General features: G+C 40.5%; 1 protein-coding gene across 1 annotated transcript; it reads right to left on the bottom strand.

Moving 5' to 3' along the window:
* On the bottom strand, nucleotides 1-26,129 carry LACTB2 (lactamase beta 2). The gene is made up of 7 exons (XM_084864948.1): nucleotides 25,891-26,129; nucleotides 19,786-19,949; nucleotides 14,672-14,798; nucleotides 9,100-9,278; nucleotides 6,474-6,622; nucleotides 2,298-2,379; nucleotides 1-1,429 (listed from the first exon to the last, which is right to left on the bottom strand). Exons 1-7 carry the CDS (start codon nucleotides 26,010-26,012, stop codon nucleotides 1,386-1,388), a joined length of 867 nt encoding a protein of 288 aa, XP_084721074.1. The 5' UTR covers nucleotides 26,013-26,129; the 3' UTR covers nucleotides 1-1,385.
* Nucleotides 26,130-26,227: the final 98 nt, after the last annotated feature.

Raw genomic sequence — 26,227 nt, 5'->3', positions numbered from 1 at the left:
TGTGAACAATAAAGATTTATTTAAAAAAAAAGTGAAAAGCATAACAAATTGAAAATAAATAGCTCTTAAAAAAAAGAAAAAGAAAAAAAAAGAAAATACATTCCCAGGATTCTGAGCTCATTTTAGTAATGTAGTTTAGTAACATTGTGAGTTAAATAAGCATTGGTGGCCACACTGAGAACCTAACCACTATTTAAGAACATTACTGCCCTAACTGGTTTGGCTTAGTGGATAGAGTGTCGGCCTGCAGACTCAAGGGTTCCAGGTTCAATTCTGATGAAGGGCATGTACCTTGGTTGTGGGCACATGCCCAGTGGGTAGTGTGCAGGAGGTGGCTGATCAGTATTTCTCTCTCATTGATGTTTCTAGCTCTCTATCCCTTTCCCTTCCTCTCTGTAAAAGACCGATGAAATATATTTAAAAACAACATTACTTATATAAAAATGCAGTCTTATAATCCTCTAATTAAAAGAATTGGTATAAGTGGAATACTATGCTGCTTATAAAAAGGAACATATACTAGGGGGGTGAGGGCATGAGGGGGGGGAAGAAGGAGGGCAAGGGGGGTAAAAGGATACACATGTAATACCTTAATCAATAAAGAAAAAGAAAAGAATTGGTATGTAATTCATATATTGTATATGTTTATGACTATTTCTATATTAAACCTACACTTGGAAAGTAAGTTGTTTATATTCATGGATAACAAAAATAATTATTGTATTATATAATGGTTTTAACTGGGAATATAATATTTTTTAATTACCCAGAGTTGATATACATAAATCACTTGTGGTATCTATAACAATAAAGGCATAATATGCTAATTAGACCTGAAAGCCGGGACGACCTGAAGCTGAGCCCCTTGCACGACTTTCATGCATTGGGCTTCTAGAACCATCGTAAGAAAGTAAACATGATAAAGGGCTATAGAATACATAATCATGACATAATCGATAGAAACATGAAAACAAACCTGTCATCTGAAGATTTAGACAAGGGGTGCAGAAAAGGAAGGATCACAGAGAAATTACTAAAGCAGCTAGAGAACCCAGTGCTACTGTCCGCTGGTAATAGGTAACCAATCTCCGAGAATAATACCCAGTTGGAAGTATGTAAGTTTTATTATTTTTAAAGTAAACATTTTACTTAATTGATTGAAAGTGGATAAACTATTGGTAAAATGTTACATGACCTAGGTTAGATAAATATTCTATATTATAGATGTAAAGTATGATTATGTATTTGAAAACATGATATTATTTTAAAGTATACCCATGGTTATTTTTAATGTTATGTACTCTATAATCTCTATACATAATTGATAGTTAAGAAAACATACCATTCTCTAAAAACAAAACAACAGAACTTTCACTAACACGAAACTAAAGATGAGCTTTCCATTTCTTTTCAGGATCCGTGTTGCTAACTGTGGAAAGAAAAATAGAGTACATTTTTTAACAGTGGATAAGCAAATTCACTGGATTTTAAATTATTTTCTGGCTAAAAAAAAAGCATTCATTCCTAAAATAATTTTGTTGCTCAATATAAAGTTGGTATTTTTTTTTGAATATTTAAGAACAATGATGAAGCTTCCACACAAGATTCAATCTTTGAACCAGTTGACCTTAAGGATTAAACTTTTATAAAGATTCTTAATTTGGCAAATTAACCTAACACTAGTAAACAATTGTAGAATGACTGCTTTAGTATCCTTGAGTTAACTACCTTTGGGACTGCTAAAACCTTTAGCTGTTCCCAAATCTTCTACATGTAAAATTCTTCGTAGATCTTGTGGTCTAGGACAGTGGTCGGCAAACTGCGGTTTGCCGCTCTGTTGACTAGTGAGTTTGCCGACCACTGAGTAAAGCATTACCCTTATCCAGAAGTTTTGACTTCAGGTTAAAGACATCAGTACATTATTAAAATGTTTTTTAAGTGTTTTTCCCTTAAGGCAGTGGTCGGCAAACTCATTAGTCAACAGAGTCACAGTTTGCTGACCACTGGTCTAGGAGAAGAGAAGTTATTTTCCAATACATGTCTTTGACTGTCATTCTGGTGGGAGAGGTCTGGGACCTCTAAGCAAGATTCTAATTCCTGTGCGAGTGTTTGTTTCCCACGAGTGGTCCACTGGCCTTTCATTATTGACCCTTTCTAGTGCCTGTCTCTTTAACTCATAGTGACATTCAAGGGAGGGCTCTATGGGGTGTTATTTTTCCTAAAAGGAACAAGTTCATTTGTAAAAAAAAAATTTAAATGCTGGCAGTAAAAGAATTATAATTCAGAAGTACACTTACATATCATTCCATCTTTTTCTAATTTTTTCAAATGAAGCAAGAGATTACGTTCAGCCACGACATGTAAATTCTCAGGAGTATTCTTAAAAAAGAGAAAGAAAACATTTTTTTTTTTTTTTTAAAAAGGGCAGAGTTAATCCTTTTGAAACTGAAAAAAATGCAACAAAAAGAAAATTTTAACTTAAAATTTCATTAAATTTTTTAAATTTTAATATTGACACTATTATAAACGTCTCCCGTTAAATTCATTTTTATATAGTAATAGCCCAAACTATTTCAGCTTGTCCATGTCTTGCTTCAGGCACTGTATTCTTATTTATATTCCTATAGATAAAATAGATTGTAAGTTCCATAAAGATAGTAACAGTATGGTTTGCTCAGTACTGAACACCAGAGCTTAGCATAATGGCACACAGTAGGAACTATGCGATAAATATTTTATGAATGGATGAATATATATAAAAGTTATTCTAGATAGCTTTGGTGATGCTACAAACATTGGCCCTATGGTTTGTTTATTAGATTATATGATAATTTTTCACTTTTAGTTTTCATCTGGATACTTTTCTTTGGTCTTCTCTTAAACACTGATGTTCACAGTGTGTTGTATCATTGACTCTCTTCTCTCTCTTTCTTTTTGTTAATACTCACCTGAGGATATTTTCCCCATTGATTTTAGAAAGTGGGAAGGAAGGAAGGAGGGGTAGAGAGAGAGAAACATCAATGTGAAAGAGACACATTAATTGGTTGCCTCCTGCATGCGACCCAACCAGGACTGGGGATTGAACCTGCAAGCAGTTCCATGCCCGTGACCAGGAATCAAACCCAAGACCCTTCAGTGCAGGGGCTGATGCTCTAACCATGGGGCCACAGGGGCCAGGGCTCTTCTCTTTTTTTCCCAACTTGCCACAGCACTATCACGCATTATTGATTCCCAAATATAAGCCTCCAACCCTAAATTCCCCGTTAAGCTCCAGTACCATAGCATATCACCACCAGTGTGATCTAGAAAGCATTATGTGAGTCCCTTGCCCAAGATCTTTGAGTGTCATTCCCAGGTTTCTGGCTAAAGTTCAAATTTGTTAGCATGGCAATCAAGGCTTCTCATGACCTGATCATGCTTGTCTTTCCCAACTTATTTCCTGGGCTTCCCCCCTTTCTGACCATCTATGCATTCATATATGTGGTTTCTTTGTGGGATTTGAAACACACACAATGCTCTTTTATTACTCCCAGTGTTTAAACACATCTTTCCTTCTGTTTAGACCCAATTAAATGATTTAAGTTTCTGAAGCTTTTCCAAAGAAGCCTCATTATCTTACATCTTCATCAGGAAGAATTTATCTCATTCCTTAGGCCCTGACATACTGTACATAGGTAGCCTGGTGTGATAGAAACAAGATGTGAGTTTCTGATATCTGACATTTGAGTATGTGACATCTGCTAGTTTTGTGCCCTTGAAAAAGCTACTTAGCTTACACTTTCTGAGTCAGTTTAAAAAATATTTTTATTGACTTGGGAGGAAGAGGAAGAGAGAGAGAGAAACATCAATGATGAGAGAAAATCACTGATTGGCTGCCTCTTGCATACCCTCCACTGGGGATAGAGCTCGAAACCATGGCATGTGCCCTGACCGGGAATTGAATAGTGACCTCCTGGTTCAGAGGTCAACTCTCAACCACTAAGCCACACTGGTCAGACCTGTGTTGGTTTTTTAATCTTATTAAATTGGAATAGTTGTATCTTTATGCAGTAAAAATTTGATATATTTGAATTAAGTGCCTCAAATCACATTTGTAAAGATAAAGCATTTAAATAGAGCATCTAGCACACAAAAATGTGCTATTATGATAGTATTACAAGTATGTGTTGTTTTGAATATATTTTATTGATTTCAGAGAGGAAGGGAGTGGAAGAGAGAACCATCAATAATGAAAGAGAATCATTGACCAGCTGCCTCCTGCAAGCCCCACATTGGGGATCTAGCCCACAACCTGGGCATGTGCCCTGACTGGGAATCACACTATGACCTCTTGGTTCATAGGTCAACGCTTAACCACTGAGCCAAAGCCGGCTGGTTTTTTTTTGTTTTTTTTTAATATATTTTATTGATTTTGTACAGACAGGAAGGGAGAGAGATAGAGAGTTAGAAACATCGATGAGAGAGAGTCATCGATCAGCTGCCTCTTTCACATTCCCCACTGGGGATATGCCCGCAACCAAGGTACATGCCCTTGACCGGAATCGAACCCGGGACCCTTCAGTCCCCAAGCCGACGCTCTATCCATTGAGCCAAACCGGTTTCGGCTGGTTTTTTTTTTTTTTTTTTTAATGAGTGTACTTTTCCTTTCCATCAATATAACTTTGGGTTGAACATGAACTGAGTCCTTTGAGGGCAGGGATCTGTAGCCATCTTTATATCTCTGTTTTAGTCAGTGTATGGCACATGGAAGGTAGTCAATAAATGTTTGTTGAATGAATAAATCCTTTGAAATACTTAATGCCATTCTATTTGCAACAGGTATTTCACATATAAACACCGTGAATACACAACTGAACACAATTCTGAATGCTAAACCAGTATTTAGGTATGGACAGGTACTGATAATGACTCATCTGTGAGAGTTATCAGAGAGTTCTGTCTGAACTTACAATAGAAAACACCCCCAATAGCCCTAGCTGGTTTAGCTCAGTGAATAGAGCATCGGCTTGCAGACTGAAGGGTCTAAGGTTCGATTCTGATCAAGGGCACATGTCTGGGTTTTGGGCTCTATCCCCAATAGGGGGCATGAGGAGGCAGCTGACCAATGATTCTCTCTCATCATTGATATTGATGTTTCTTTCTCTCCTTTCCTATTTGAAATCAATAATTAATATATACACACACACACACACACACACACACACACACACACACACACATATATATATATATATATATATATATATATATATATATATATAAAGAAAAACCCCCAATGTACCAATGAATAGTCTCAAGTGACTCTAGTCTAACATTATAAGGGAATGTACTCTTTCACAGAATTTAAATATTTACATTACCCTTTTGCCAACGGCAGTCTTTTATCCTTAGCCAGTCTCACCCTTAATCTGTCCCTTTTCTTTCTTTCTCTTTCTTTTCTCCTCCTCCTCCTCCTCCTCCTCCTCCTCCTCCTCCTCCTCCTCCTCTTTCTTCTTCCTCTTTTAACATCCCTCCATTTTTAAAACAAAGCACACTGAGTGATGATCTTTTTTTGATAATTTGGGCCTTTAGGATATTATGGCCCCAGCCTAAATGTAATTGGCCCCAGCTCATCTTCAGGTACAATCTCATGTATCTTCTGGCTGTAGATTGTGGTGGTGGGAGTTTTTAAACCCAGGTAATCTAACACCAAAGTCTACATTCTTAAGCTCTAAGCTATACTAACTATACAGTGGTATCTAATAAACATTCTCTGAAAAACTGAATTACACTAATTGACTGCCACATACTAGTAGGGCTGCCATATAGTGATGTGCTCAGAGGCCGCAGTGAGGGGTTCTCTCCATGCACTAAACTTCTCTACTCATGTTCCTTAGATGTACTTTCTCCATTGTCAGGCATTGCTGCTAGTCTTCACTGCTAGTATCCCAGTATCTGTCTCCAGCAGATTGCCTCTTCTCAAGATGGCTAGACCAACACACAAGTTATTCCAAAACTTCATCATCATGCTGTTGGGAATGATCTTCTACAGCAGTGTTTCCCAAACTTTTGACATATGTGTACCCCTTCTATAATTTTCGTAATGCTGAGTACCCTTTGTACTCATGAGAACGTAGAATTGGGCGCAGCTAAGCACAGTGAAGTGCATGTCCCCACCAAAATCCGGTGCAACGCGTACCTCCACCAGACTCTTCCCGTACCCCTGGGGGTATGCGTACCACACTTTGGGAAACACTGTCCTACAGAATGAAGTGTATGGTTTAATGGTAGCTCAGAATGGTTGTTTTTGTTCTCCAAGTTTTGTTTAACTTCTCTATTATAGACAGTTGAGGTTTCAAAGCTATACAAGTAGCATTACTTACAAGATTAACAGACTTATTCTGTTCTGGGATGTGGTAAGATTTTTATACCTATAGTTTATTTGATTACTCTAATAAAATTGTGACTATGTACAAATAAGATTAAAAAATTACCTTGTAAATAATTTTTACAAGCTCCTTTACTGTAAATGATTTGTCAAAATTTTCATGAAATATTTGAAGAATCTGCTGTTCTCGAATATTTCTGTGAGAAATGTATTCTTGGATTTTAGCTTCAGCATTATGGATTACGGGGCCATGTCCTGAATTAGAATAATTATAAAAATTATTTCCACCAGATAAAAATATTAAGTATAACTGGAATTCATTCATTTTATTTAAAAAGAATTCATATGATGTATTGAAACAGCATACTAAATACATAACAAGAATTATTTGGAAAACTATATAGATACAAGACTTAAAAATTACCTACAATGCCACAAAACATTAGACAATTATATCAAAACCATATAAAATGCTACTGTGTACATTAAAACGTATAAAATAAAAATAAAGCAATAATAACAGGAGCAACAGTAATGATAGATAATATTCACAGAGTACTTACTTTTTTTCCTTTTAATCTTTACTGTTGAAAGTATTACACGGTTCCTCCTTTTCCCCCATTAACCTCTTTCCACCCTCTCCCGTCCCCCCTTTCCTCTCCAGGCCCTCACCACCCCATGGTCTGTGTTCATAGGTTTTGCATATCGGTTGATCTCTTCCCACCCACCTACAGAGTTCTTCTTCTTTGCCAGTCCGGCTCTAAATGCTACATACTATTTTTTACAAGAATCCCAAGAGCTAGGTACTATTATTATCCCTTGTTGGTAGCAGAAACTGAGGCATAAGGAGGATACCTAACCTGCCCACAGTCACACAGCTACGGAGTGGAGCTGGTATTCCGACCCAGGAGCTTTCATCCACTCCAGTTTCTGACCACTGCGCTACAGTTACCTACAGAAGTTGACAAGGGGAATGTAAAAGTAGGTCCATGGAAGTGACGCTATTAAAAACTCACAGGAATCACAGTAGAAATGTAAGAATCTTTTATATAGGATTGTAATTCAGAAATGTTGACAACCCGGATAAAGTTATATTGAAATTTACATGCTCTTTTAACACAGTGCAAATTAATATATTACACAAGTCTGCCAGAGGGATGTTTAAAATATGCGAGGAAAAAAAATGCAGAAGCAGGCTAACCTATTATCATGTAACAAGCACGAGCACCACGGTACTGTTAGAAGACTGACCACCCTTTACTAGCTGCCTGGCCGCAAAAGTCTCTGAACTGTTTCTTTAGCTGTGCAATTAGGACACCACTACCTACTGCCCGGGGTTTTTGTGAGGACCACAGCTAGCTGGAAAGGTCCCTGCAGGTACCGGATGGGGAGCAGGCTTTAATATATGGTAGCTATGGCTACGGAACATAATTTACATAAAAGCTCCTGCTGAGCTAATAAGCCAGTTCGCTGGATTCACCAAAACTAACACTCTAAGGGCCTTTCCTGGGCAGCCTCTCATTAGCTTTGCTTGAATGTGAGTGCATCAATTCTCTTTGCTTTAAAAATAGCGGTCAGCTTCCATTCCTTTTACGTCATAATACTAGAGGCCCAGTGCACAAAATTTGTGCACTGCAGGGTGGTGGTGGTGGTGGTGGTGGTGGTGGTGGTGGTGGTGGTGGTGGTGGGTCCCCTCAGCCTGGCCTGTGCCCTCTCACAGTCCAGGAACTGGGCCTCCCTTTTTGGGGTGATCGATTGTGGAGTCCCCTCCCCCACCACTGATAACCCCACTGGCCAGTGACCTGGGCCTCTCTTTTGTGGGCAATTGTGAGGTGATGGTATGCCCCCACTTCCCCTGACCAATCGCACTGTACCCGCCTTGGCTGGCCTGGCGCCTGTGTGTGTCATAGCGTGGTCGGCAGGAAGGTTGTTTTGCTGTTTGGCCACTCGGTCGATTTGCATATTACACTTTTATTATTAGAGATTAATCCAAATCCCCAGGATAGGTTTTCTATCTCTTCAGCAGTAAAAACTCATGAGAGAATAGGAGGGTAATAAAGATACCGTATTTTCAGATCTTTCTATGGCTCTTTGGTTAGGAGCAAGTTAGAAGGGCTTAAAAAAAAATTAAGTAATCTAGTCTTTTTTTTCCCTTCTGGGCCCTACTGTTGGGTCCTGTGTGTTTCTTAGCTTTCAGGATGGAGTGGAAATTCATATTGCAGAGCAGGGCAGTGACATCTGAGATACTAATGACAGGTTTTTTTATCTGGATAATCAAGATAAATATATGATTTTATAGTTCATATGGAATATGTTATTGCAATAGTGTGAGTTAAAACAACTAAAAGCTCAGAGGTCAAATGTTACCCATGGTTACATGGCTAAAATGTGGTCCATGACAGAAATCAGGTTAACAAAATTGAAGATCACTTATGAAATAAAAAAATTTTCTTGTTATACTGTAAGTTATTTCCTTGTTTAATAGTTTCATTAATAGCTGTTTAGATGTTAAAAAATAACCCTCATATGTTTATAAAAAGTTATTAATATAAATTGTGGCCTTTAAAACAATTGCATGGCTAGACAGGAGCTAGAGTTAATAATTTAAAGAAGCAGTTTATATGTCTGACTTCAAGGCCAAAAACACAAAGAACACCTCCCCCACCCCCCCACCAAAATGAACCTTTCTCATCATCTGACACAATGGTTTACCAGATTTAAAAATTACCCACCTGGATATATAACATCAGCTTTGATTTTCAATAACTGTTTTAGGGAGTTCATATAATCATAGAGGTCCTCAAATATAGTTGTTCCTTCCCCTAGGATGCAATCTCCGGAAAAGAGAGCATTTTCCTCCTCTAAAAGTAGAGCCATATGATCATCAGTGTGGCCAGGTGTGTATATAATTCTGGTTGAAAGAAGAAATAGAAACAATTATGAACTCTTAAGCTTAGAAGGAATTTTGAGAAGCAAATTATTCTCTATCCTTACCTCTGAACAAGACACTAATAATGTCAGTAAGTTAAAAAGCTACTTTTTCTCTTGTTGCTCACTGAAAATTATCACCAGACATTTTCTCCCTTTAATAAAATCAAATTTCTCACTCTGAAGTGCAAATTTAATACTTTACCTACATTTTTTTCTTATTTTATAGGTAATGAAAACGGCTTACAACAAGCTTGGGGGGGGTGGGGAGAAGGAAAGTACTTACAGTAGATAAAAATCACTAATCTTTCTACTACTTAGAGATAGTGCTTTTATTTTTTACGAACATATATATTTTTTGCCTTGGCCGTTGCTTCTCAGAGGTTAGAATATTGGCCTGCACACTGAAGATTTGCGGGTTCAATTCCCAGTCAGGGCCACATACTTGGGTTGCAGGTCCGCTCCCTAGCCTCATTGGGGCACATGTAGGAGACAACCAATCTATGTGTCTCTCTCACATCAATGCTTCTCTCCTTCTTCCTCATTAGCAACTAAAGGCTCAGTATTTTCAGTGGATAACTCTGCCAAACACTTAAAGTCAGATAACTGCGCTACTACTTAACCTATCCCAGAGCATAGAAAAAGAAGGAAAAATTCTGAATCCCAAACCTGACAAAGGTTGGACAAAAAGAAAACTATTGCCTGATCTCACTGATGAACGGTTAGGAAAATCTTAACTAAAATATTAACAAATAGAATCCAAGAACATATTTAAAAATAATATCACGGTCAAGTACAATTTATTAAAATAATGTCAGGATGTTTCAATTTTAGGAGATCCTTGCAGACAAAGCTATGGAGAAAACAAGTAAGGTCATCTCCTAGACACTGCAAAGACATTTGACAAAAATTAAGAAAACTGAAGCGACTATAACTTAGAAGAGTATTTTGTTTGCCAAAAAATCCAATCAAATCCTTAATGTTAAATATTGCAACTGTAAAGCCTTTTAAGAGTCTGCTAACAATGTAAGAGATATAAGGTATAAGAACACGAGATACTCCTGCAAGGGGAGCAATTATTTTTGAGAGACATTAAGAACTGATTTTAGGAACTATTATGCTTTTATGGTTTCCAAGTATGTGCTTTACATATGTCAAATGATTACTATTTTTAGTAATGGTGAGGTATTAAAGAGATGTTAAAATCATTTCTTTTTGTCTGATTAAACCTGTTGTAACCAGTTAATGAAAGTATTCTGTTATGTGAAAATAATTGCAGGAGATACATTTCCAGCAACTATAAAATTATGTGGTGTGGGTATCTGTCTTATCTTATGAATAGTCACGCATAAATGTGTTTACAAATGGAAACTCAACTTTTTTTTTCATCTACATATCCTCACTTGGAGAACCATTCTTTCAGGGTCTGCAAACTGCCTTATCCGTCAATGTGCTTGCAATGCTTCCTTAATTATCCCCCTCCTACTCCCCACGCCAGAACTCAGTAATGGTTTTCTTTGATAATTTCCAGACTGAAGGCAATAATATTTCTTAAATTAGGGGATCAGAACTTCCAACCCTTCAGTCACCTAGGTGGCTAATGCTTTCATTTGCATAAAAACTGTGTTAAAATTTACTTCAAGTAGGCGGAGGAGAAAAGGAAATGACATCAGAGGTGCTTTGCTGAAGATCAGAGGAACTGCAGCTGTGCCTCCCATTCATCAGGTAGAGCATTTATCTAGTTCTGTGACACAGTAGACTGTATTAGAATGGCCCTCTTAGAAAATTTAGAACAGTCAACAAAAACTGTCAGATTAACTTTGAGAACTTGAACTGAGTTCACTAGAAAATTCCTGAGCGTTACATCTAGAATCCTTACTGAAAACCTTGGTAACTTCCTACTTTTTCACTAATGGGTTCTTGGTGGGTACTATCTCTCTACTGTTTTTTTTTTTTCCTTTCAAAATTGGCAGGTAAACAAGATAACCTGGATGTCAAATATTTGGGACTTAAGTAAATTTTAACCTTCTGTTTATGGAACTTTTGCGTAAGAACGAGCCTTTGTGTTAATATTTAAAACTATTGAATTTTACTGACTATGAACATGGAAACTGAAAACCACATCAACAGTTTATTAAATGTTTAATTCGGATTTTAGCATAATTTGGAATTTACATTTTACTAGATCATAAAAAAGTGTCTGCTTTTAAAAAATTCTTTGTGCTAGTTTTCCCCTCAAATCTTAAAATAGATACCCATACTTAATCAAAATGCAGTACAATAAAAATTAAATGGAATTCACATAATATTGAGATCCTGGACATTAATTCACCTACGAAACAAGATAGTATTCAACTGAGGGGGTTGGGTAGTGACAGGAAGCAAGTTCGTGGGTGGCTCTAGGGCACTGATTTCGTTTCTCATCTGCAAACTGCTCATATGGTTTATTCCATTTTTAACAATTCACCGCCTTGCACACTGATGATATACACACTTTCTGCTTGTATACTTTTAAAAGCTTTATGTACATGGTCTGTTCACAGCAGATGGGTGGTAGGTAGTTAACTTCCAAGAGTTCAATGGTCTTAATCTGCATTTTAGGTACAGATCTAATATCCATGCTTTGTGATAACTGATAAACCAGTACTGTGGTTCCCACACCTGAGAAAGAAGATTTGATGAGCTCTCTCCTCATGTCTCTACTCTCTTCTTTAACTTGGGATAGGGCTGGTGTTTGAGGCGGGGCATTCAACATTGTCAAGAATACTTTTTGAAGTAGTAATGCACTGTTTTATTTTCTGCGATATCATCAATATATGATACTTTATTTCCCAGCCTCCCCACAGTCAGGAGTGACACATGACTGAATGGACAGGCAATGCAACAGAAGGCCTGGTCCATGAAAACCTCCCATGCAACATCTCTTCCACTCTCCTCCACCCACTGGACTGACTGTGATGAGCACGGCAATCTTGAAGGACAAGTATTGAGGATGGAGGAATCTGTAAGAATCCTGGAACATTAATGCAGGAGGGCCACTTGCTAATCAGGAACCGTTTTTTGGACTTTATCTGACTGAAAATTAAACTTATTTTATATTTGAGCTATTATACATTTCTGGGTTGGTTTGCTATAGCAACTGACATTAACTAATACTAGAGGCCCAGTGCACGAAATTTGTGCAATGGTAGGGTCCCTAGCAGCTGCTTTTAGGGCCTCCCTCCCTTCTCCTGGCCAACTGCCAGCGCTGAGTTCTCCCTTCCTTCCCCCTTCCTTCCCCCACCCACCTGGTGCTGCTGGCCGGGCCTCCCTCCCCCTGGCCGGCCCACCCCCTGATCGAACTCCTGGAAGAACTTGGGTAGAGGGGACAATTTGCATACTAGGCTTTTATTATAAAGGATTGTGAACCTAAGGAACTGATTACCTTTTAAGGAGATACCTACTTACACACCCAAAAATTGTAGTTTAATAAGTGCTATGATAAAATAATAAAAATTACATAAAAGTTGGAGGAGAAAGCAGTTTAATTCTTTCCAGGAGAGGTCCTTTTTTTAAAAAAAATATTTTATTATTTTTATAGAGAGGAAGGAAGAGAAATAGTTAGAAACATTGATGAGAGAGAAACATTGATCAGCTGCCTCCTGCACACCCCCTACTGGGGTTGTGCCCACAACCAGGGTACATGCTCTTGACCGGAATCCAACCTGAGACCCTTCAGTCCACAGCCGACCCTCTATCCACTGAGTTAAACTGGCTAGAGCCCAAGAGGGGTTCTTGAAGTAACATGTAACCTGAGGTTTGAAGACTAAATGGGTAATTTATCAGGGGGACAAGGTGGAGAGGAAGGGCTGAGGCCTAGTAAAGGGGAGGGTATGAGCAAAGGCATGAACAGACAGGATGTGTTCACGAGTATTTGGATTTGGCTAATTGTGTTTGTGAGGAGAGTGGTAGGAGCCAAGTCTAGAAAAGTAGTTTGGGGCCAGGCTGTGGTAAGGAGAATAAACATGATCTTGTATGCAGTTATTCAAGGTTTCAAGTGACAGAGCATACTAAGGGTAAACTGGAAAGGGAGAGCCTGGAGATTCCTGGCTTAGAAGTAGTGGTAGTGAACACAAATAAAAAGGGACAACAGGGACAAATATTTTTGAGGTAAGAACTAATGTGATTAGCCCTGGCCAGTGTGGTTCAGTTGGTTGGGTATCATCCTGTGCGCTGAAAGGTTGCCAATTTGATTTCTGGTCGGGGCACATGTCTGGGTTGTGGGCTTGATCACTGGGAGGGGGCAAGTAGGAGGCAGCTGATTGATGTTTTGCTCTCACACTGATGTTTCTCTCTCTCTCTCCTTCTAAAAAAATCAATAAACTAATGTGATTAGATGTTTTGGGCAAGGGGAGGGGATAAAGGTGAAGAGGAGTTAGCTTGTATCATAGAAGAAAAAAATCTTAAGTACTGAGAGAAATAGGTTTTGTGAAATCAGGAAGTCGAGACAGATGGTGGAGAGAGAGGAGAAGCATAATTATTTGAGTTTGAAAATTACCGAGTTGGAAACACCCTTTTAAATCCCTTAAACAGGTCATGGGGATTATGGGTCTGGCCTAAAATGTATTTACTTTAGGTATGGGTCATTTTTGGAAGTGAGAACAGGAGAAAGCCTTGAATTTTCCGGCAGGAAATTCTAATCTATTTTGTAATTTAAATTTTATTCATTAAGAAGTGGTAATCATGCCCTAATTGGTTTGGCTCAGTGGATAGAGCGTCGGCCTGTGGCTTGCAAAAGGTCCCAGGTTCGATTTCAGTCAAGAGCATGTACCTTGGTTGTAGGCACATCTCCAGTGGGGCGTGTGCAGGAGGCAGCTGATCAATGTGTCTCTCTCAGAGATGTTTCTAACTATCCCTCTCCCTTCCTCTCTGTAAAAAATTCAATAAAATATATTTAAAAAAAAAAAAGAAGTGGTAATCATATAATTCAAACAAATAATTATAAAAGGGTAGAGGGAGAAGTGTTGCTTTTTCTATGTTTCTCAAGCAACCCATTTTCTCTTCCCAGAATAACCAATGTTATCAGATCTCTTATATCCTTCTTCCTGAGATAGTCTTCAGCCATACAAGCAAATATGTGGAAATCTTCCTTTCCCCCCGTTTTGTAACACACTAGAGCCCCGAAGCACGAAATTCGTGCAAGAGTAGGCCTTCCTTCCCCCCGCTGCCAGCGCCGGCTTTCCTCTGGCACCTGGGACCCGGGCTTCCCTCCCAGCCCTGGCCGGCTTCGTCCAGAAGGACGTCTGTTCTAATTGGCATATTACGCTTTTATTATTATAGACATACATAAACTACCCCCTCTCCCCCACCTTCCCTAGACAACTGTCATTTACATACCTTAGAGTGGCACCCTCAGTCTTAATCAAATCTCCATCTTTTAGATAAACGTATTTTTGCTCTCCATCTCCTATAGTTTCTTCTGTATGAGGATTCCGTGGGAGTTTTTTAATGCAATATGGAGTGTCTAGTGACAAAACATGTAAAATATTTAGGTCACACTTTAAATGACAATTCAGCTTTTTAAGAGGCCAATTTTCATAGAATACCTGTGAGTAGCTGCAAAAAATATTAACATTAGAGACAGAAAATGAGGGGAATTACAGCCGCTTATCTCTGGGATGGTAACTGTTTCTTCTATCTCAACAAAAGAGCTTTATACTCCCTAATGCCCTCCTAGCTCTACATAAAGTCTTTGTGTTTTTGTAGTCACTCCTATTTTATACAAAATTCTTCATAATCTCAGCTAGCTTTGATATCAAGATGGGTGTTGAAGAGGGGGTAATACAAAATGTAGGAACTTCTCTCTGTCTAGGTGCCTAATACATAGTAAAAGAAGTCCTGGCATCATGCATTAGTTAATAATAAAATAATGATAATATAAAGCTCTTTCTAGAAATGCTGAGAGGAAGCCCCAAACCCAGGGCTAAGATATTAAAACATTAAAATAAATTTAACCCATACTACCTGTCATCAACGCAAAGAAAATCAATCAATTAATTAACCAATCAATAGCTGATTGCCAGTTATTTAACCAGTATAGTGAATGTAAGGACCATGACATCAAAATGCTTAAAAACTGTCATAGTTGGGGAACTAAAACTTACAAACAGGAAAGAATTAAACAACTATATACAGTACCATTTAATGAATACCAAATGGGGACAATTCAGCTTAAGCAAAATGAGGTTGGAGAAAGGAGAAACAATTAGGAAAGAATTCATAAATATGATAAAACTTGAGGTGTGGCTTACAGGATGAGCAGGATGAGAAAAAGGTTCAGACAGGTAAAAGGAACATTAGTAAAGCCATAGAAATGAGAATGAACATGGCATATGGGCAACAGCAGAACACTACCAATTTGTCTAACACAAAATACTGGCTGCAAAGAGTAGAGATAAGTGGGTGAGCTCAGATCCTGGAGGGCCCTAAATTGCCTTTCACAGAATAGAGGAATTTACACTTTGCTGTATGTGGTCCATGTATGCACTTTAGCGTCAACAGGTCGATCAATATGGCAACTGTAGTGATCAATACAGCAGCTGCAGGTGGGGAGCTTGGAGGGGGAGAGACTGAAAGACCAGGAGGGGATGATTGTAATAACCCTGCTGGAAGATAATGAATATTAGGGCAAGGGTGTTAGCAATGGAAATGCCGAGGGAGAAAAAGACATTCCGAGAAAGACTCACAATGCATAGAAATATGCCTAAGTATGGAGGATAAAAAAAGAAAGAAATACTGCAATATAATAAAAATAAAATAAACCAACAGCAGTTGGATTTTCTCTCTCCACCCTCAAATTCCATTATTTTGTATCTTTGAGGCTGAAGCAAGAAATAATATGCAATTCTGGGAACTGTCTCTATTATGGAGCGATATGGTGAGGTTTTTTTAGTTTGTTTTTATTTTTAATCTGTATAATTTTGTCTTGTAGTAAAGAAGTGGAAGCATATTTCTAGTTATGAGACCTTTGACAGACAATATGTCCAAAAAAACTCACAATTATCTCAAAATTACAAAACACATGCCATACTATAAAATAATTTTGTGTCAGCTTTAAAAAGTATCTAATAATCCTATCTAATAAAAGAGTAATATGCAAATTGACTGTCACTTCAACACACAAGATGGCTGCCCCCATGTGGTCAAAGATGACTGCCCCCATGTGGACATAAGATGGCTGCTACAAGATGGCCAGTAGGGGAGGGAACAGGTCTGCAAGGGAGGGAAGTTGGGGTGATCAAGCCTGCAGGGGAGGGCAGTTGGGATGGACCAGGCCTGCAAGGGAGGGCAGTTGGGGTGATAAAGCCTGCAAGGGAGGGCAGTTAGGGGTGACCAGGCTGGCAGAGGAGGGAAGTTGGGGGCGACAGGCCCTCCAGGAAAGGGCAATTGGGGGGGACCCAGGCCTGAAGGGGAGAGCAGTTGCAGGAGGGGGGAGGGCAGGCCTGCAGGGGAGGGCAGTTGGGAGGGACCAGGCCTGAGGGGGAGAGCAGTTGCAGGAGGGGGGAGGGCAGTCCTGCAGGGGAGGGCAGTTGGGGGGACGCAGGCCTGAAGGGGAAAGCAGTTGCAGGAGTGGGAAGGGCAGGCCTGCAGGGAAGGGCAGTTAGGAGTGACCAGGCCTGCAGGGAAGGCAGTTAGGGGCAATCAGGCTGGCAGACAGAAGTGGTTAGGGGCAATCAGGAAGGCAGGCAAGTGAGCAGTTGTGAGCCAGCAGTCCTGGTTTGTGAGAGGGATGTCTGACTGCCTGTTCAGGCCCAATAATGGGCAGTCAGACATCCCTTGAGGGGTCCCAGATTGGAGAGGGTGCAGCCTGGGCTGAGAGACACACCCTCCCTCCCCCCCCCATGCACGAATTTCATGTACCAGGCCTCCAGTATGTAAATATAAAAGCATGCATCCTATTCTCAATAGCAATCTATACAGACAGGATGTAGAAGGGGATGCTGAAACCAATCAAGACTAATATGCTAAGGCTGCTTGCTATGACGTGTATTGACCATGAGGGGGCAGACAGCTGACTGGTCACTATGATGTGCACTGACCACCAGGGAGCAGAGGATCTGACCAGTAGGTTAGCTTTTGCTGGGGCCTGGCTGATTGGGACTGAGCGAGACGGGCCAAACTTGAGCCCTCCTGCAGTCTCTCCCTGCCTGGCCAGCCTCCTGCATCCCTCCCTGGCCCTGATTGTGCACCGGTGGGGTCCTTTGGCCTGGCCTGCACCCTCTCTCAATCAGGGACCCCTCATGGGATGCTGGAGAGCTGGTTTTAGCCTGACAGTGGAATGATCAGTCACTATGACAGGCACTGACCACCAGGGGGCAAACGTTCAATGCAGGAGCTGCCCCCTGGTGGTCAGTGCGCTTTCCCTTAGCCAGAAGCTGGGCTCACAGCTGGCAAGTGCAGCAGTGATGGTGGGAGCCCCTCCCACTTCCGTGGCAGTCAGACATCGCCTGAGGGCTTCCAGTTTTCCAGAGCGGGCAGGCAGGCTGAGGGACTCCTTGGAGTGCAAGAATTTCATATACTGGGCCTCTAGTATAGTATTATTATTTTTAGTCAAAGCTTATTCAGATATAATTCACATACAATAAAATTCACCCTTTTAAAGTATAAAATTCAGTGGTTTTTTGTTTTGTTTGTTTATTCAAAGAATTATTCAACCACCACCCTCTTATTTCAGGACATTTTCAAAACCCCTTACAGACACCTCATACGTAATGGTAGTCACTCTCTATTCTCTCTTTCCAGCCCCTGGCAACTACTTACATAATTATTTTTACAGGAGGAAAGCCTCAGGCATTTGCTAAGGTCTGAATAATGGATTATAACATCATTGCTAAGGCTAACTATTTAAGCAGATATAAGCATGTGATATTATTTACGTGTAATGCTTTCTAATAGAAACACATTCTAACTGAATAGCATAGAAGCAAACATTTGACTCTAGGGCTTGGATGTGAAATACATGGCAGTGACCCAACTTCAGCTGCAAAACAGTAATTATCAGATAACAAAACATATTTTATAAGATTTACTCAAAAACAAACCAAAAACAAAACACTCAAGCAGCTTGGGTCTATATAGTTCTCACATCTAGTTAACTTCTGGCTCCCTGTAAGCCACGAATTCCAAAATGAAACACTGATTTTATTTTAAAAAATTTCTAAGCAGGTTGCTTCAGAATTACTCTATCTTCCCACAGAAATCTTATAAATGGCATTCATAATTTTGGTGTGGCCTGTAAAAATTATAGATTGTAAAGTAGCCATAATAGTAATTAAAAACAACAGTAAAACAACGTGGAACAAAGGAAACGATAATAAAAATGAACAACGATGGTAGTGGCGAGGAAAAGTCAGAGTGGGAGAGAATGGTTTCCTGTGGCACACAGTTCCCCTGGATTGGAAAAAAGGAGGAAAGAGGCTAAGAAAGTTAGGTTAGACAGTTTTTTATAATGAGCAGCCTGGTGATATTGGCTGCTGTAGCTGAGAATATATTTCCTTCTCAATTGCTGTCTTAAGGCCTTTAAGAAGATACTTAAAAATATTAAAAAATTTTCAATGTGAGTGAACATTCATTACCTCCTTGTCCTTTATCTGCCTTGAGCATGTCAAGCACACCCCCATTCCAGTATCTGCTCCTACAGTGCCCTTTGCCTGGTATGCCCTGCTCTGACACATATATAGCTTACTCTCTCTCCCTGTCCACCCTACATATAACAGCCACTGCTCTCTTCCACTTTATTCTCTCTCCTTCTTTTCTTCATAGTTTAATTTAGTTTTCTTCATAGCACCTATCACCATCTGACCTATTACTTATTTACTATTTACCCTTCCCTACTAGAATGAATGTGGAATCATTGTTTTAATCATTGCTACATCTTTTGTGCCAAGAACAGTGCTGGGACATAGCAGCAACTTGAATATTTGTTAAAGGAATGCATGAAGGAATGAATCTATGTTTGTGATGGTGGGATGAAAGGATAAGGAGAGAGAGAGCAAAGTGTTAGTACTGGGAAAAGGGAGGGCAGTTGTGGGAGATACAGTATACAGAGCAACTGTCTGAAAGTTATGGAAGACCTGAGATCATATTTAGAATATGGACAATTAACAGCAACTACTTCAACAGGGCCTGGCACACAGTAAATACTCAACAAAGGTCAGTTACTATGAAATCTGAAGTAGTAACTGTCACACAGACTAAATGAAAACTGATGATCACTGGGCAAAGGGGGAAAATAAGAGGAAGAAGAGATTTGAAATAGATTAATAGGATTTCTACCTTTTTTCCTTTATTAAAAGTAGTTACAGTATTCAAGTTATATTAATGTATGAAAGTACCTTTTAAATATAAGGCATTCAGTCAATTGTTCATTAGCTAACTTAGCTATGTAATGGAAACAAATTATTCTGAAAACACATGTTTCCTCATGAGCTTAATGAGTATATTCTGCTTACCATTATCAATGCTTTTACAAATATCTCCTATGCCTCCAGTATGATCACGATGCCAGTGAGTCACAATGATTTCCTGGATTCCTGTGTTAAATTCGTTCAGAGCCTGCTTTAAACAGATGATATATTCTGGAATTGCTGGTTCTCCAGTGTCAATGAGGATTCGCCTGTAAGTTAAATAGAAGATGATCACACCACTGGAACACTTAATATTAGCATATTTCTCAGACAGGTAATTTACATTTAAGAAATTGCATAAATTGCTTTACTTTAAAAACCAGCTATATGTTACTTCAGCTTAACTACAGAAATCTCACTTTAAGAAAGTTCTTATGGCGAAATGTAAGAGTGAATAAGGAAAAGTCTATATATCCTATCTAATAAAAGAGTAACATGCAAATTGACCATACCTCTGATATACCCACAAGCCATGCCCACCAGCCAATCAGGAGTGAGTATGCAAATTAACTGAACCAAGATGGCTGCGGCCATAGAGAGAGAGAGCAGGCTTGGGTTTCCCTGGCAATGGGGGAAGACAAGCTTTCCACCTGCCCTGGCCTGCCTTGGCCTCCACTTAAGGCTACAAAGTTTCAATTATAGAAGATAAATAAATCCCAACAAAAATGGCTGCAGCCACGAGTGAGCAGGAAGCTTGGCTCCACTCAAGGCTACAAAGTTATAGAAGATAAATAAATCCCAGATACCAGGGCCTCCACTTGGGGTCCCCCACCCTGATCAGGACATCCTTCAGGGCAAACCAGCCAGCCCCCGCCCGTGCACCAGGCCTCTATCCTATCTTATAGAAGAATAATATGCAAATTGACCATCACTCCAACACACAAGATGGCTGCCTCCATGTGGACACAAGATGGCCACCACAAATAGCCAGCAGGGGAGGGTAATTGGGAGGGACCAGGCAAGCAGGGAAGGGCAGTTAGGGGTGACCAGGCCTGCAGGGGAGAGCAGTTGGGGGGACCAGGCCTGCAGGGAAGGGCAGTTAGGGGTGACCAGGCCTGCAGGGGAGGGCAGTTAGGGGCAAACAGGCTGGCAGGGGAGCAGTTAGGCATCAATCAGGCTGGTAAGGGAGTGGTTAGGGGGTGATCAGGCTGGCAGGCAGAAGCAGTTAGGGGCAATCAGGAAGGCAGGCAGGTGAGGAGTTGGGGGCCAGCAGTCCTGGATTGTGAGAGGGATGTCCAACTGCCCATGGTAGGATCGGGCCTAGACGGGCAGTCAGATATCCCTTGAAGGGTCCCAGATTGGAGAGGGTGCAGGCTGGGCTGAGGGACACCCCCACCCCCATGCACGAATTTCATGCACTGGGCCTCTAGTATATGTATGTGTGTGTGTGTGTGTGCTAAATGCACGGGGATAGAAAGGGCAGTGCTAAATGCACGGGGATAGAAAGATGTAACGAACTGAAGAATCTCAGAGAGAAGGGTGGAGGGTGGAGGGTGGGAAAAGATTAACTAAAGATCTTACATGCATACTAAAGCATGCCCAGTGGATTCATGCATCGGTGGGGCTTCTTGGTCTGGCCTGCAGGAATCAGGCCGAATCTGTGCACCAGGCCTGATATCCCCCAAGGGGATCTGGATTGCAAGAGCTCAGGCTGAGAGACCCTACCAGTGCACGAATGTCTTTTAATTTAGTGTTAAAAAATAAACAAACAAATAAATAAAAAAGACATACTCTCCAGTAAGAGGGTACTACTTAGCAAGCACCTAGAATCATTCTTCATGTGACATAAATAAAACTTCAGCTGTAAATTAGAAAAACAATGTTCTCAAATAGCAATTCTTTCAATGATGTCTGTGAATATTGCAGAGGATTAGATAGAGTTATCTCTATGTGGGCTGGTTGACTTAGTTCTTCGTGGCCACAGGTAATAAATACTCTATCGTAGGAGGTCATTTTACAAATACAAGTTTACTAATAAAGGGAATAAGAGTGCAGGAGAATCTGTACAGGTTTGTTACCATTTATTCACTAGAGTACAGTGCTTGCATACAGTAACTATCTGCTTTGTGAATACAGAAAAAATACACCTGATGCAAGTTAGTAAAATCACCTTCCTCTTTTAGATATTTTATATTAATTTTAAGATAGCTATTAAATGGTCTCTCTGTCAATTTGCTGTCACTCTTACAAAATCATTAGGAATTTTCTGAGCAGCTACTATGAACCTAGAATTTTCTGGATGCTATGAGGAAAGCAGAAGTGATAAAAATAATAGCTAACATTGTAAGCTTCCCACATGCTAGAATTTGTTAAGGTGCTTTTGATATGATTTTCCATTTAAATTTCACTGAACCCTCATAACATCCTATGAGACAGATACTATACAAACCTCGTTGTATAGATAAGGAATCTGAAGCTTAGAGAATCAACTGCCTTCTCCAAAATCTTAAGCCAGGACTGGGATCTAGGTAATCAGAGTCCAGAGTCTTAACTCTACTTCACCAGAATGCCTTTTCCTATGAATAGGAAATAGTATATTTGCTCTCAATGTATTTACAATTTTGATAGTAAAGGTTAAAGTTGCAGTTTTCAAGAGGTTCTTAGGCAGAGAAGGAACGTGGACATAGTCTATGGAAAGTTTGGTTATTATTTGTCCACCCAAGTGTTTATTGAGACCTATGTATTAGGCATCACAGTAGGACTAGTAGTGAGTGCTTTAGGGAAATTCATTTGGCATCCATGGGCTGTACAGAATGAGGCTGGAAGACTAGCTAAAATTGCAGTTATCCAGCAGTCCTGAAATCATAACAGAGAAAATGAAGAAAAAATGTAGAGAACACTCACTCACTCAGCAAATATTTCCTATAATACTTGTACTGTGTACAAGGCTCTGTGCTAGTGGTGGGGATACAGTAATGATAAGCCTTCATTGAACTTATATTGTAGTGGGGAGTAGTAGTGTGCTAAGCTTCATTTTACACACATATATAAGTCATATTGTTATCAAGGGCCATGAAAAGCATGGAGTGCTAAGGCAGTGTATTTACATTAAACTAACAAGGGGTGAAGGGTGGCTTTCTTGAGAAAAATTACATTTTAACTGAATTCTAAAGGATGAGTGAGGTTAGCTGGGTAAAGAGGCTAGGTGTATACATGGGAGACAGAGAGGAAAGCATGGACGAATGTCCTGAGCCAGAATGGATACAACTCACCTGGGTGTGATGGGAAAGGCTTGAGATTAGGTTGATGAGATGCGTGGGGCTGAACAATGAATGCATCTAGTTCAACCCCATGCATTTTAGTCTGGCTACATGCAGGAGGATGAAGGATGGATTGAAGCAGAACCAAAGTATATGGAGAAGAATCAGTTAAGAGGCGATTTTAGGAGCCTAAGCAAGAGTTGTACTGGCTTGGACAGGGTGATAGCAGTGGAAATTGGGGAGATCTTCCTAAATGGCTTGGATGTGTGTGCGAGAAGCAAAGAAAAAATGTCAAGGAGTGTACTTAAGTATTTGGCCTTGATCAAATGTGAGGATGATTCTATTTATCAAGATAAGGACAAGTGCCTGGAAAGCAAGTTTAGTGGGAAAGTCTGTAAGTTCAGTTTGGGAAACGAGTTTCAAGTGGCTGTGAGTCATCCAAGTGGACTTAAGAAAGCAGTTGGCTCCCTTGGTTTGAAGACCAAGTTTGGATATTGTGTGAATTGGAGTGCTAATAAATTTGGGAGTTATTAATGAACAGATAACAGTTCAAACCAAGGAGGTAGACAAGATCACTTAGGTAGAGAATACAGCACAACAACATAAGATGAGGATTGCACCTTAAGGGACTCCAACCCTTAAAAGATGTGGTAAAGAGGATGACTATATAAAGAGACTGTGAAAGAGCAGCTAGAGAGGTAAGAGGAAGCCAGGAGAAATTGGCATTAGTAGATCAAGGAGTGGTCAACAATAACAAAAAAGACTGAAATTCAAATACGATAGGAATGGAAAAATCCATTGGGTTTAGTGATATAGAAGCCATCTGTGACTTTAGAACTGTTTTGTGCAGTGGAACAGGTGGCTACCAATATCAGAACCTCTTACTTGGACTCAATAATCATTTCGAGCCACCTGACTTCTACTTTACAGAGTAGCATCAGCTGTACATTGAGTTATCCTAGCTCAATATATGGACTCATTATCATCTCTCTCACATATGAGTGATTCCACTGGCCATTCCACTCCATGAGTTTACCTGAGTAATAGCGTAAACAGTTACGAAGGGAGACTATGAATCTGGTCTTTCCTCATTCAGCTTCAGGTTCTTTACGTCTCTTTTAGCACAGACCCTTTGCTACACTGAATGTGATTCTGTTGTTTTAAAAGATGCAGTATGTAGCCCTAGCCGGTTTGGCATAGTGGACAGAGCATGGGGTTTAGGATTTGATTCTGGTCAAGGGCACATGCCTGGGTTGTGGGTTTGAGCTTGATCCACAGTAGAAGGCGTGCAGGAGACAGCTATTCAATGATTCTCTCTCATCACTGATGTTTCTCTCTCTCTCCCTCCCTCTCCTTTTCTCTTTGAAAGAAATATATTTTTTAAAAAATACAGTATGTATTTTTCATACAACATGACCCCTAAACATTTAAGCCAACTTATTTATCTGATTTTCAACTGGAATCAGCCATCTGTTTCATTGTTGAGAGAAAAGTAGGGCACAATGAATTTGAGAAATAGCATAGTGATCTCCGACATAGAGATTTTCTAGAGTAATTTGGACTACTAGCAATTTTCATGTTAGGAATTGACTTTAGAACTAGTTTAAAATGATACACCGATGAGAAATGAAAATGCCTATGGGCTTCCTGGGGTGAGTAAGTACCAGCCAAGAGAGACTCTACCCTAGATATCAGGTATTTTTTCCTGCCTAATTCTCTATCCTCCTAGATTTGGGAGGCAGCCTAGAGCCGTTGTACTAACCGACCCTGCCTTGTGTGCTCTGGACTTCACCTTTTGCCTGCTTCACTTGCAATACTTCAGTTCCTCCAACCTGCTGCTTCTGAAATTCTGATGTGCTGAAAAAGGCAAATACTTCAATACACTATATGTAATACGTATTAAACTGTATTTAGTATTCAAATGTATTGTATTAATTGTAACATGTTTTGACTCTACAATTAAATTCCAGGCTCAAGAAGTATATCCTCTTTTAAAAAAATATATATTTTATTGATTTATTTTTACAGAGAGGAAGGGAGAGGGATAGAGAGAAACACTGATGAGAGAGAAACATCCATCAGCTGCCTCCTGCACACCCCCTACTGGGGATGTGCCAGAAACCAAGGTACATGCCCTTGACTGAACCAAATCTGGGACCCTTCAGTCTGCAGGCCTAGCTCTATCCACTGAGCCAAACCAGCCAGGGCAAGGAGAAGTATATCTTATCTTATTTCTATTTTGAATTATCTAGGTTATACTATACACGAAAGTTTCCAATGGTGCCATAAACCACATCTGCATAAAACAGAATGGAGCAGAAGGGAAATTAAAAAAAATAGATAGGTTATTCCACCCACAAATTAACCTAAATAAGCTCACACAATAGCAAACAAAAACAAAAGTAGTGGGCTCTTCCTTCCTGAGGGCTGGAAGGGGGGAGGGGGCGCGCTTTTTTGGATTTCAAGACTCGAGCTATTTGGAAGCAAGACAACCCTGCCCCCTGCTGCTGAGTTAGGATAAAGGTCTCAGCACAATTAACCGGTTTGGGGAGGGGAAGTGACACTCAGGGCAAAACATTTTGAGTGAAAGTCAGAAGGTGAACCAAGTCAGCATTTTCCTGGATTGTTAAATACTCCAGCGACAGTAATCTCTCAACCACTTACACACACTCACTCTGGCATTCAACATCAAGCAAAGTAAGCTGGGTTTCAGAAACAGGAAGTTAAAAGAAACATTTCTCTCCCAGCCACTTTTAAGAGAGGTTAGCACCCCGGGTGGTCGTGATTTAGGGGAGGTCCAGGATCAGGGCAACTGAGCACGGTCCTGGAGGACCCGCCTGGCCGGGGTAGGAAGGACTGTTGCAATCCAGCCCACAAGTGCCGGTGTTTAGGTGGATGGCGGGCGGGCATGAGGGGACAGGGCAGGAGGGAGGCGAGGGGCGTTTGTTACCTGGGGCCGGTCCCTACCAGGTAGGTGTTGGTGCCCTGCAGGGTCATGGGGCCCGGGTTACAGCCCAGGACGCGCACCACCCGGCTGGACAGCCGCTCGATGCGCTGCAGAGTGGCTGCCATCTCCGCTTAAGCCGCCCGTGGGCGCGCAGCTTACGGTGCGACCCGAGCCCGGAATCGTAAATATGCCGGAGCCGTCAATCACCTGACCCCGGCGGAGAGGGATCCGCCTCTAAGCTGGGGGCGGGGCCAGAGGTCACGTGACGCCGCGCGAGCCGAGAGGGCGGGGAAATCAGCCTAGGAGCTGGGGGCGTGGTCAAAAGTCCGCCGCGCGAGCC

Source organism: Pipistrellus hanaki, assembly GCF_964339955.1.
Source record: "Pipistrellus hanaki genome assembly, chromosome: 17".
Taxonomy (NCBI): Eukaryota; Metazoa; Chordata; class Mammalia; order Chiroptera; family Vespertilionidae; genus Pipistrellus; species Pipistrellus hanaki.
The sequence above is the reverse complement of the archived record's forward strand: the minus strand, read 5'-3'. Positions and strand labels throughout refer to the sequence as shown.

Coding starts and splice junctions, on each gene's coding strand:
- LACTB2 (XM_084864948.1), bottom strand. CDS start 26,012: ATGGCAGCCACTCTGCAGCGCATCGAGCGGCTGTCCAGCCGGGTGGTG. Junction 19,950..25,890: donor CTGGTAGGGACCGGCCCCAG/GTAACAAACGCC, acceptor TTTAACTTACAG/GCGAATCCTCATTGACACTG. Junction 9,279..14,671: donor ACTGAGGGTGCCACTCTAAG/GTATGTAAATGA, acceptor TCTTTCAACCAG/AATTATATACACACCTGGCC.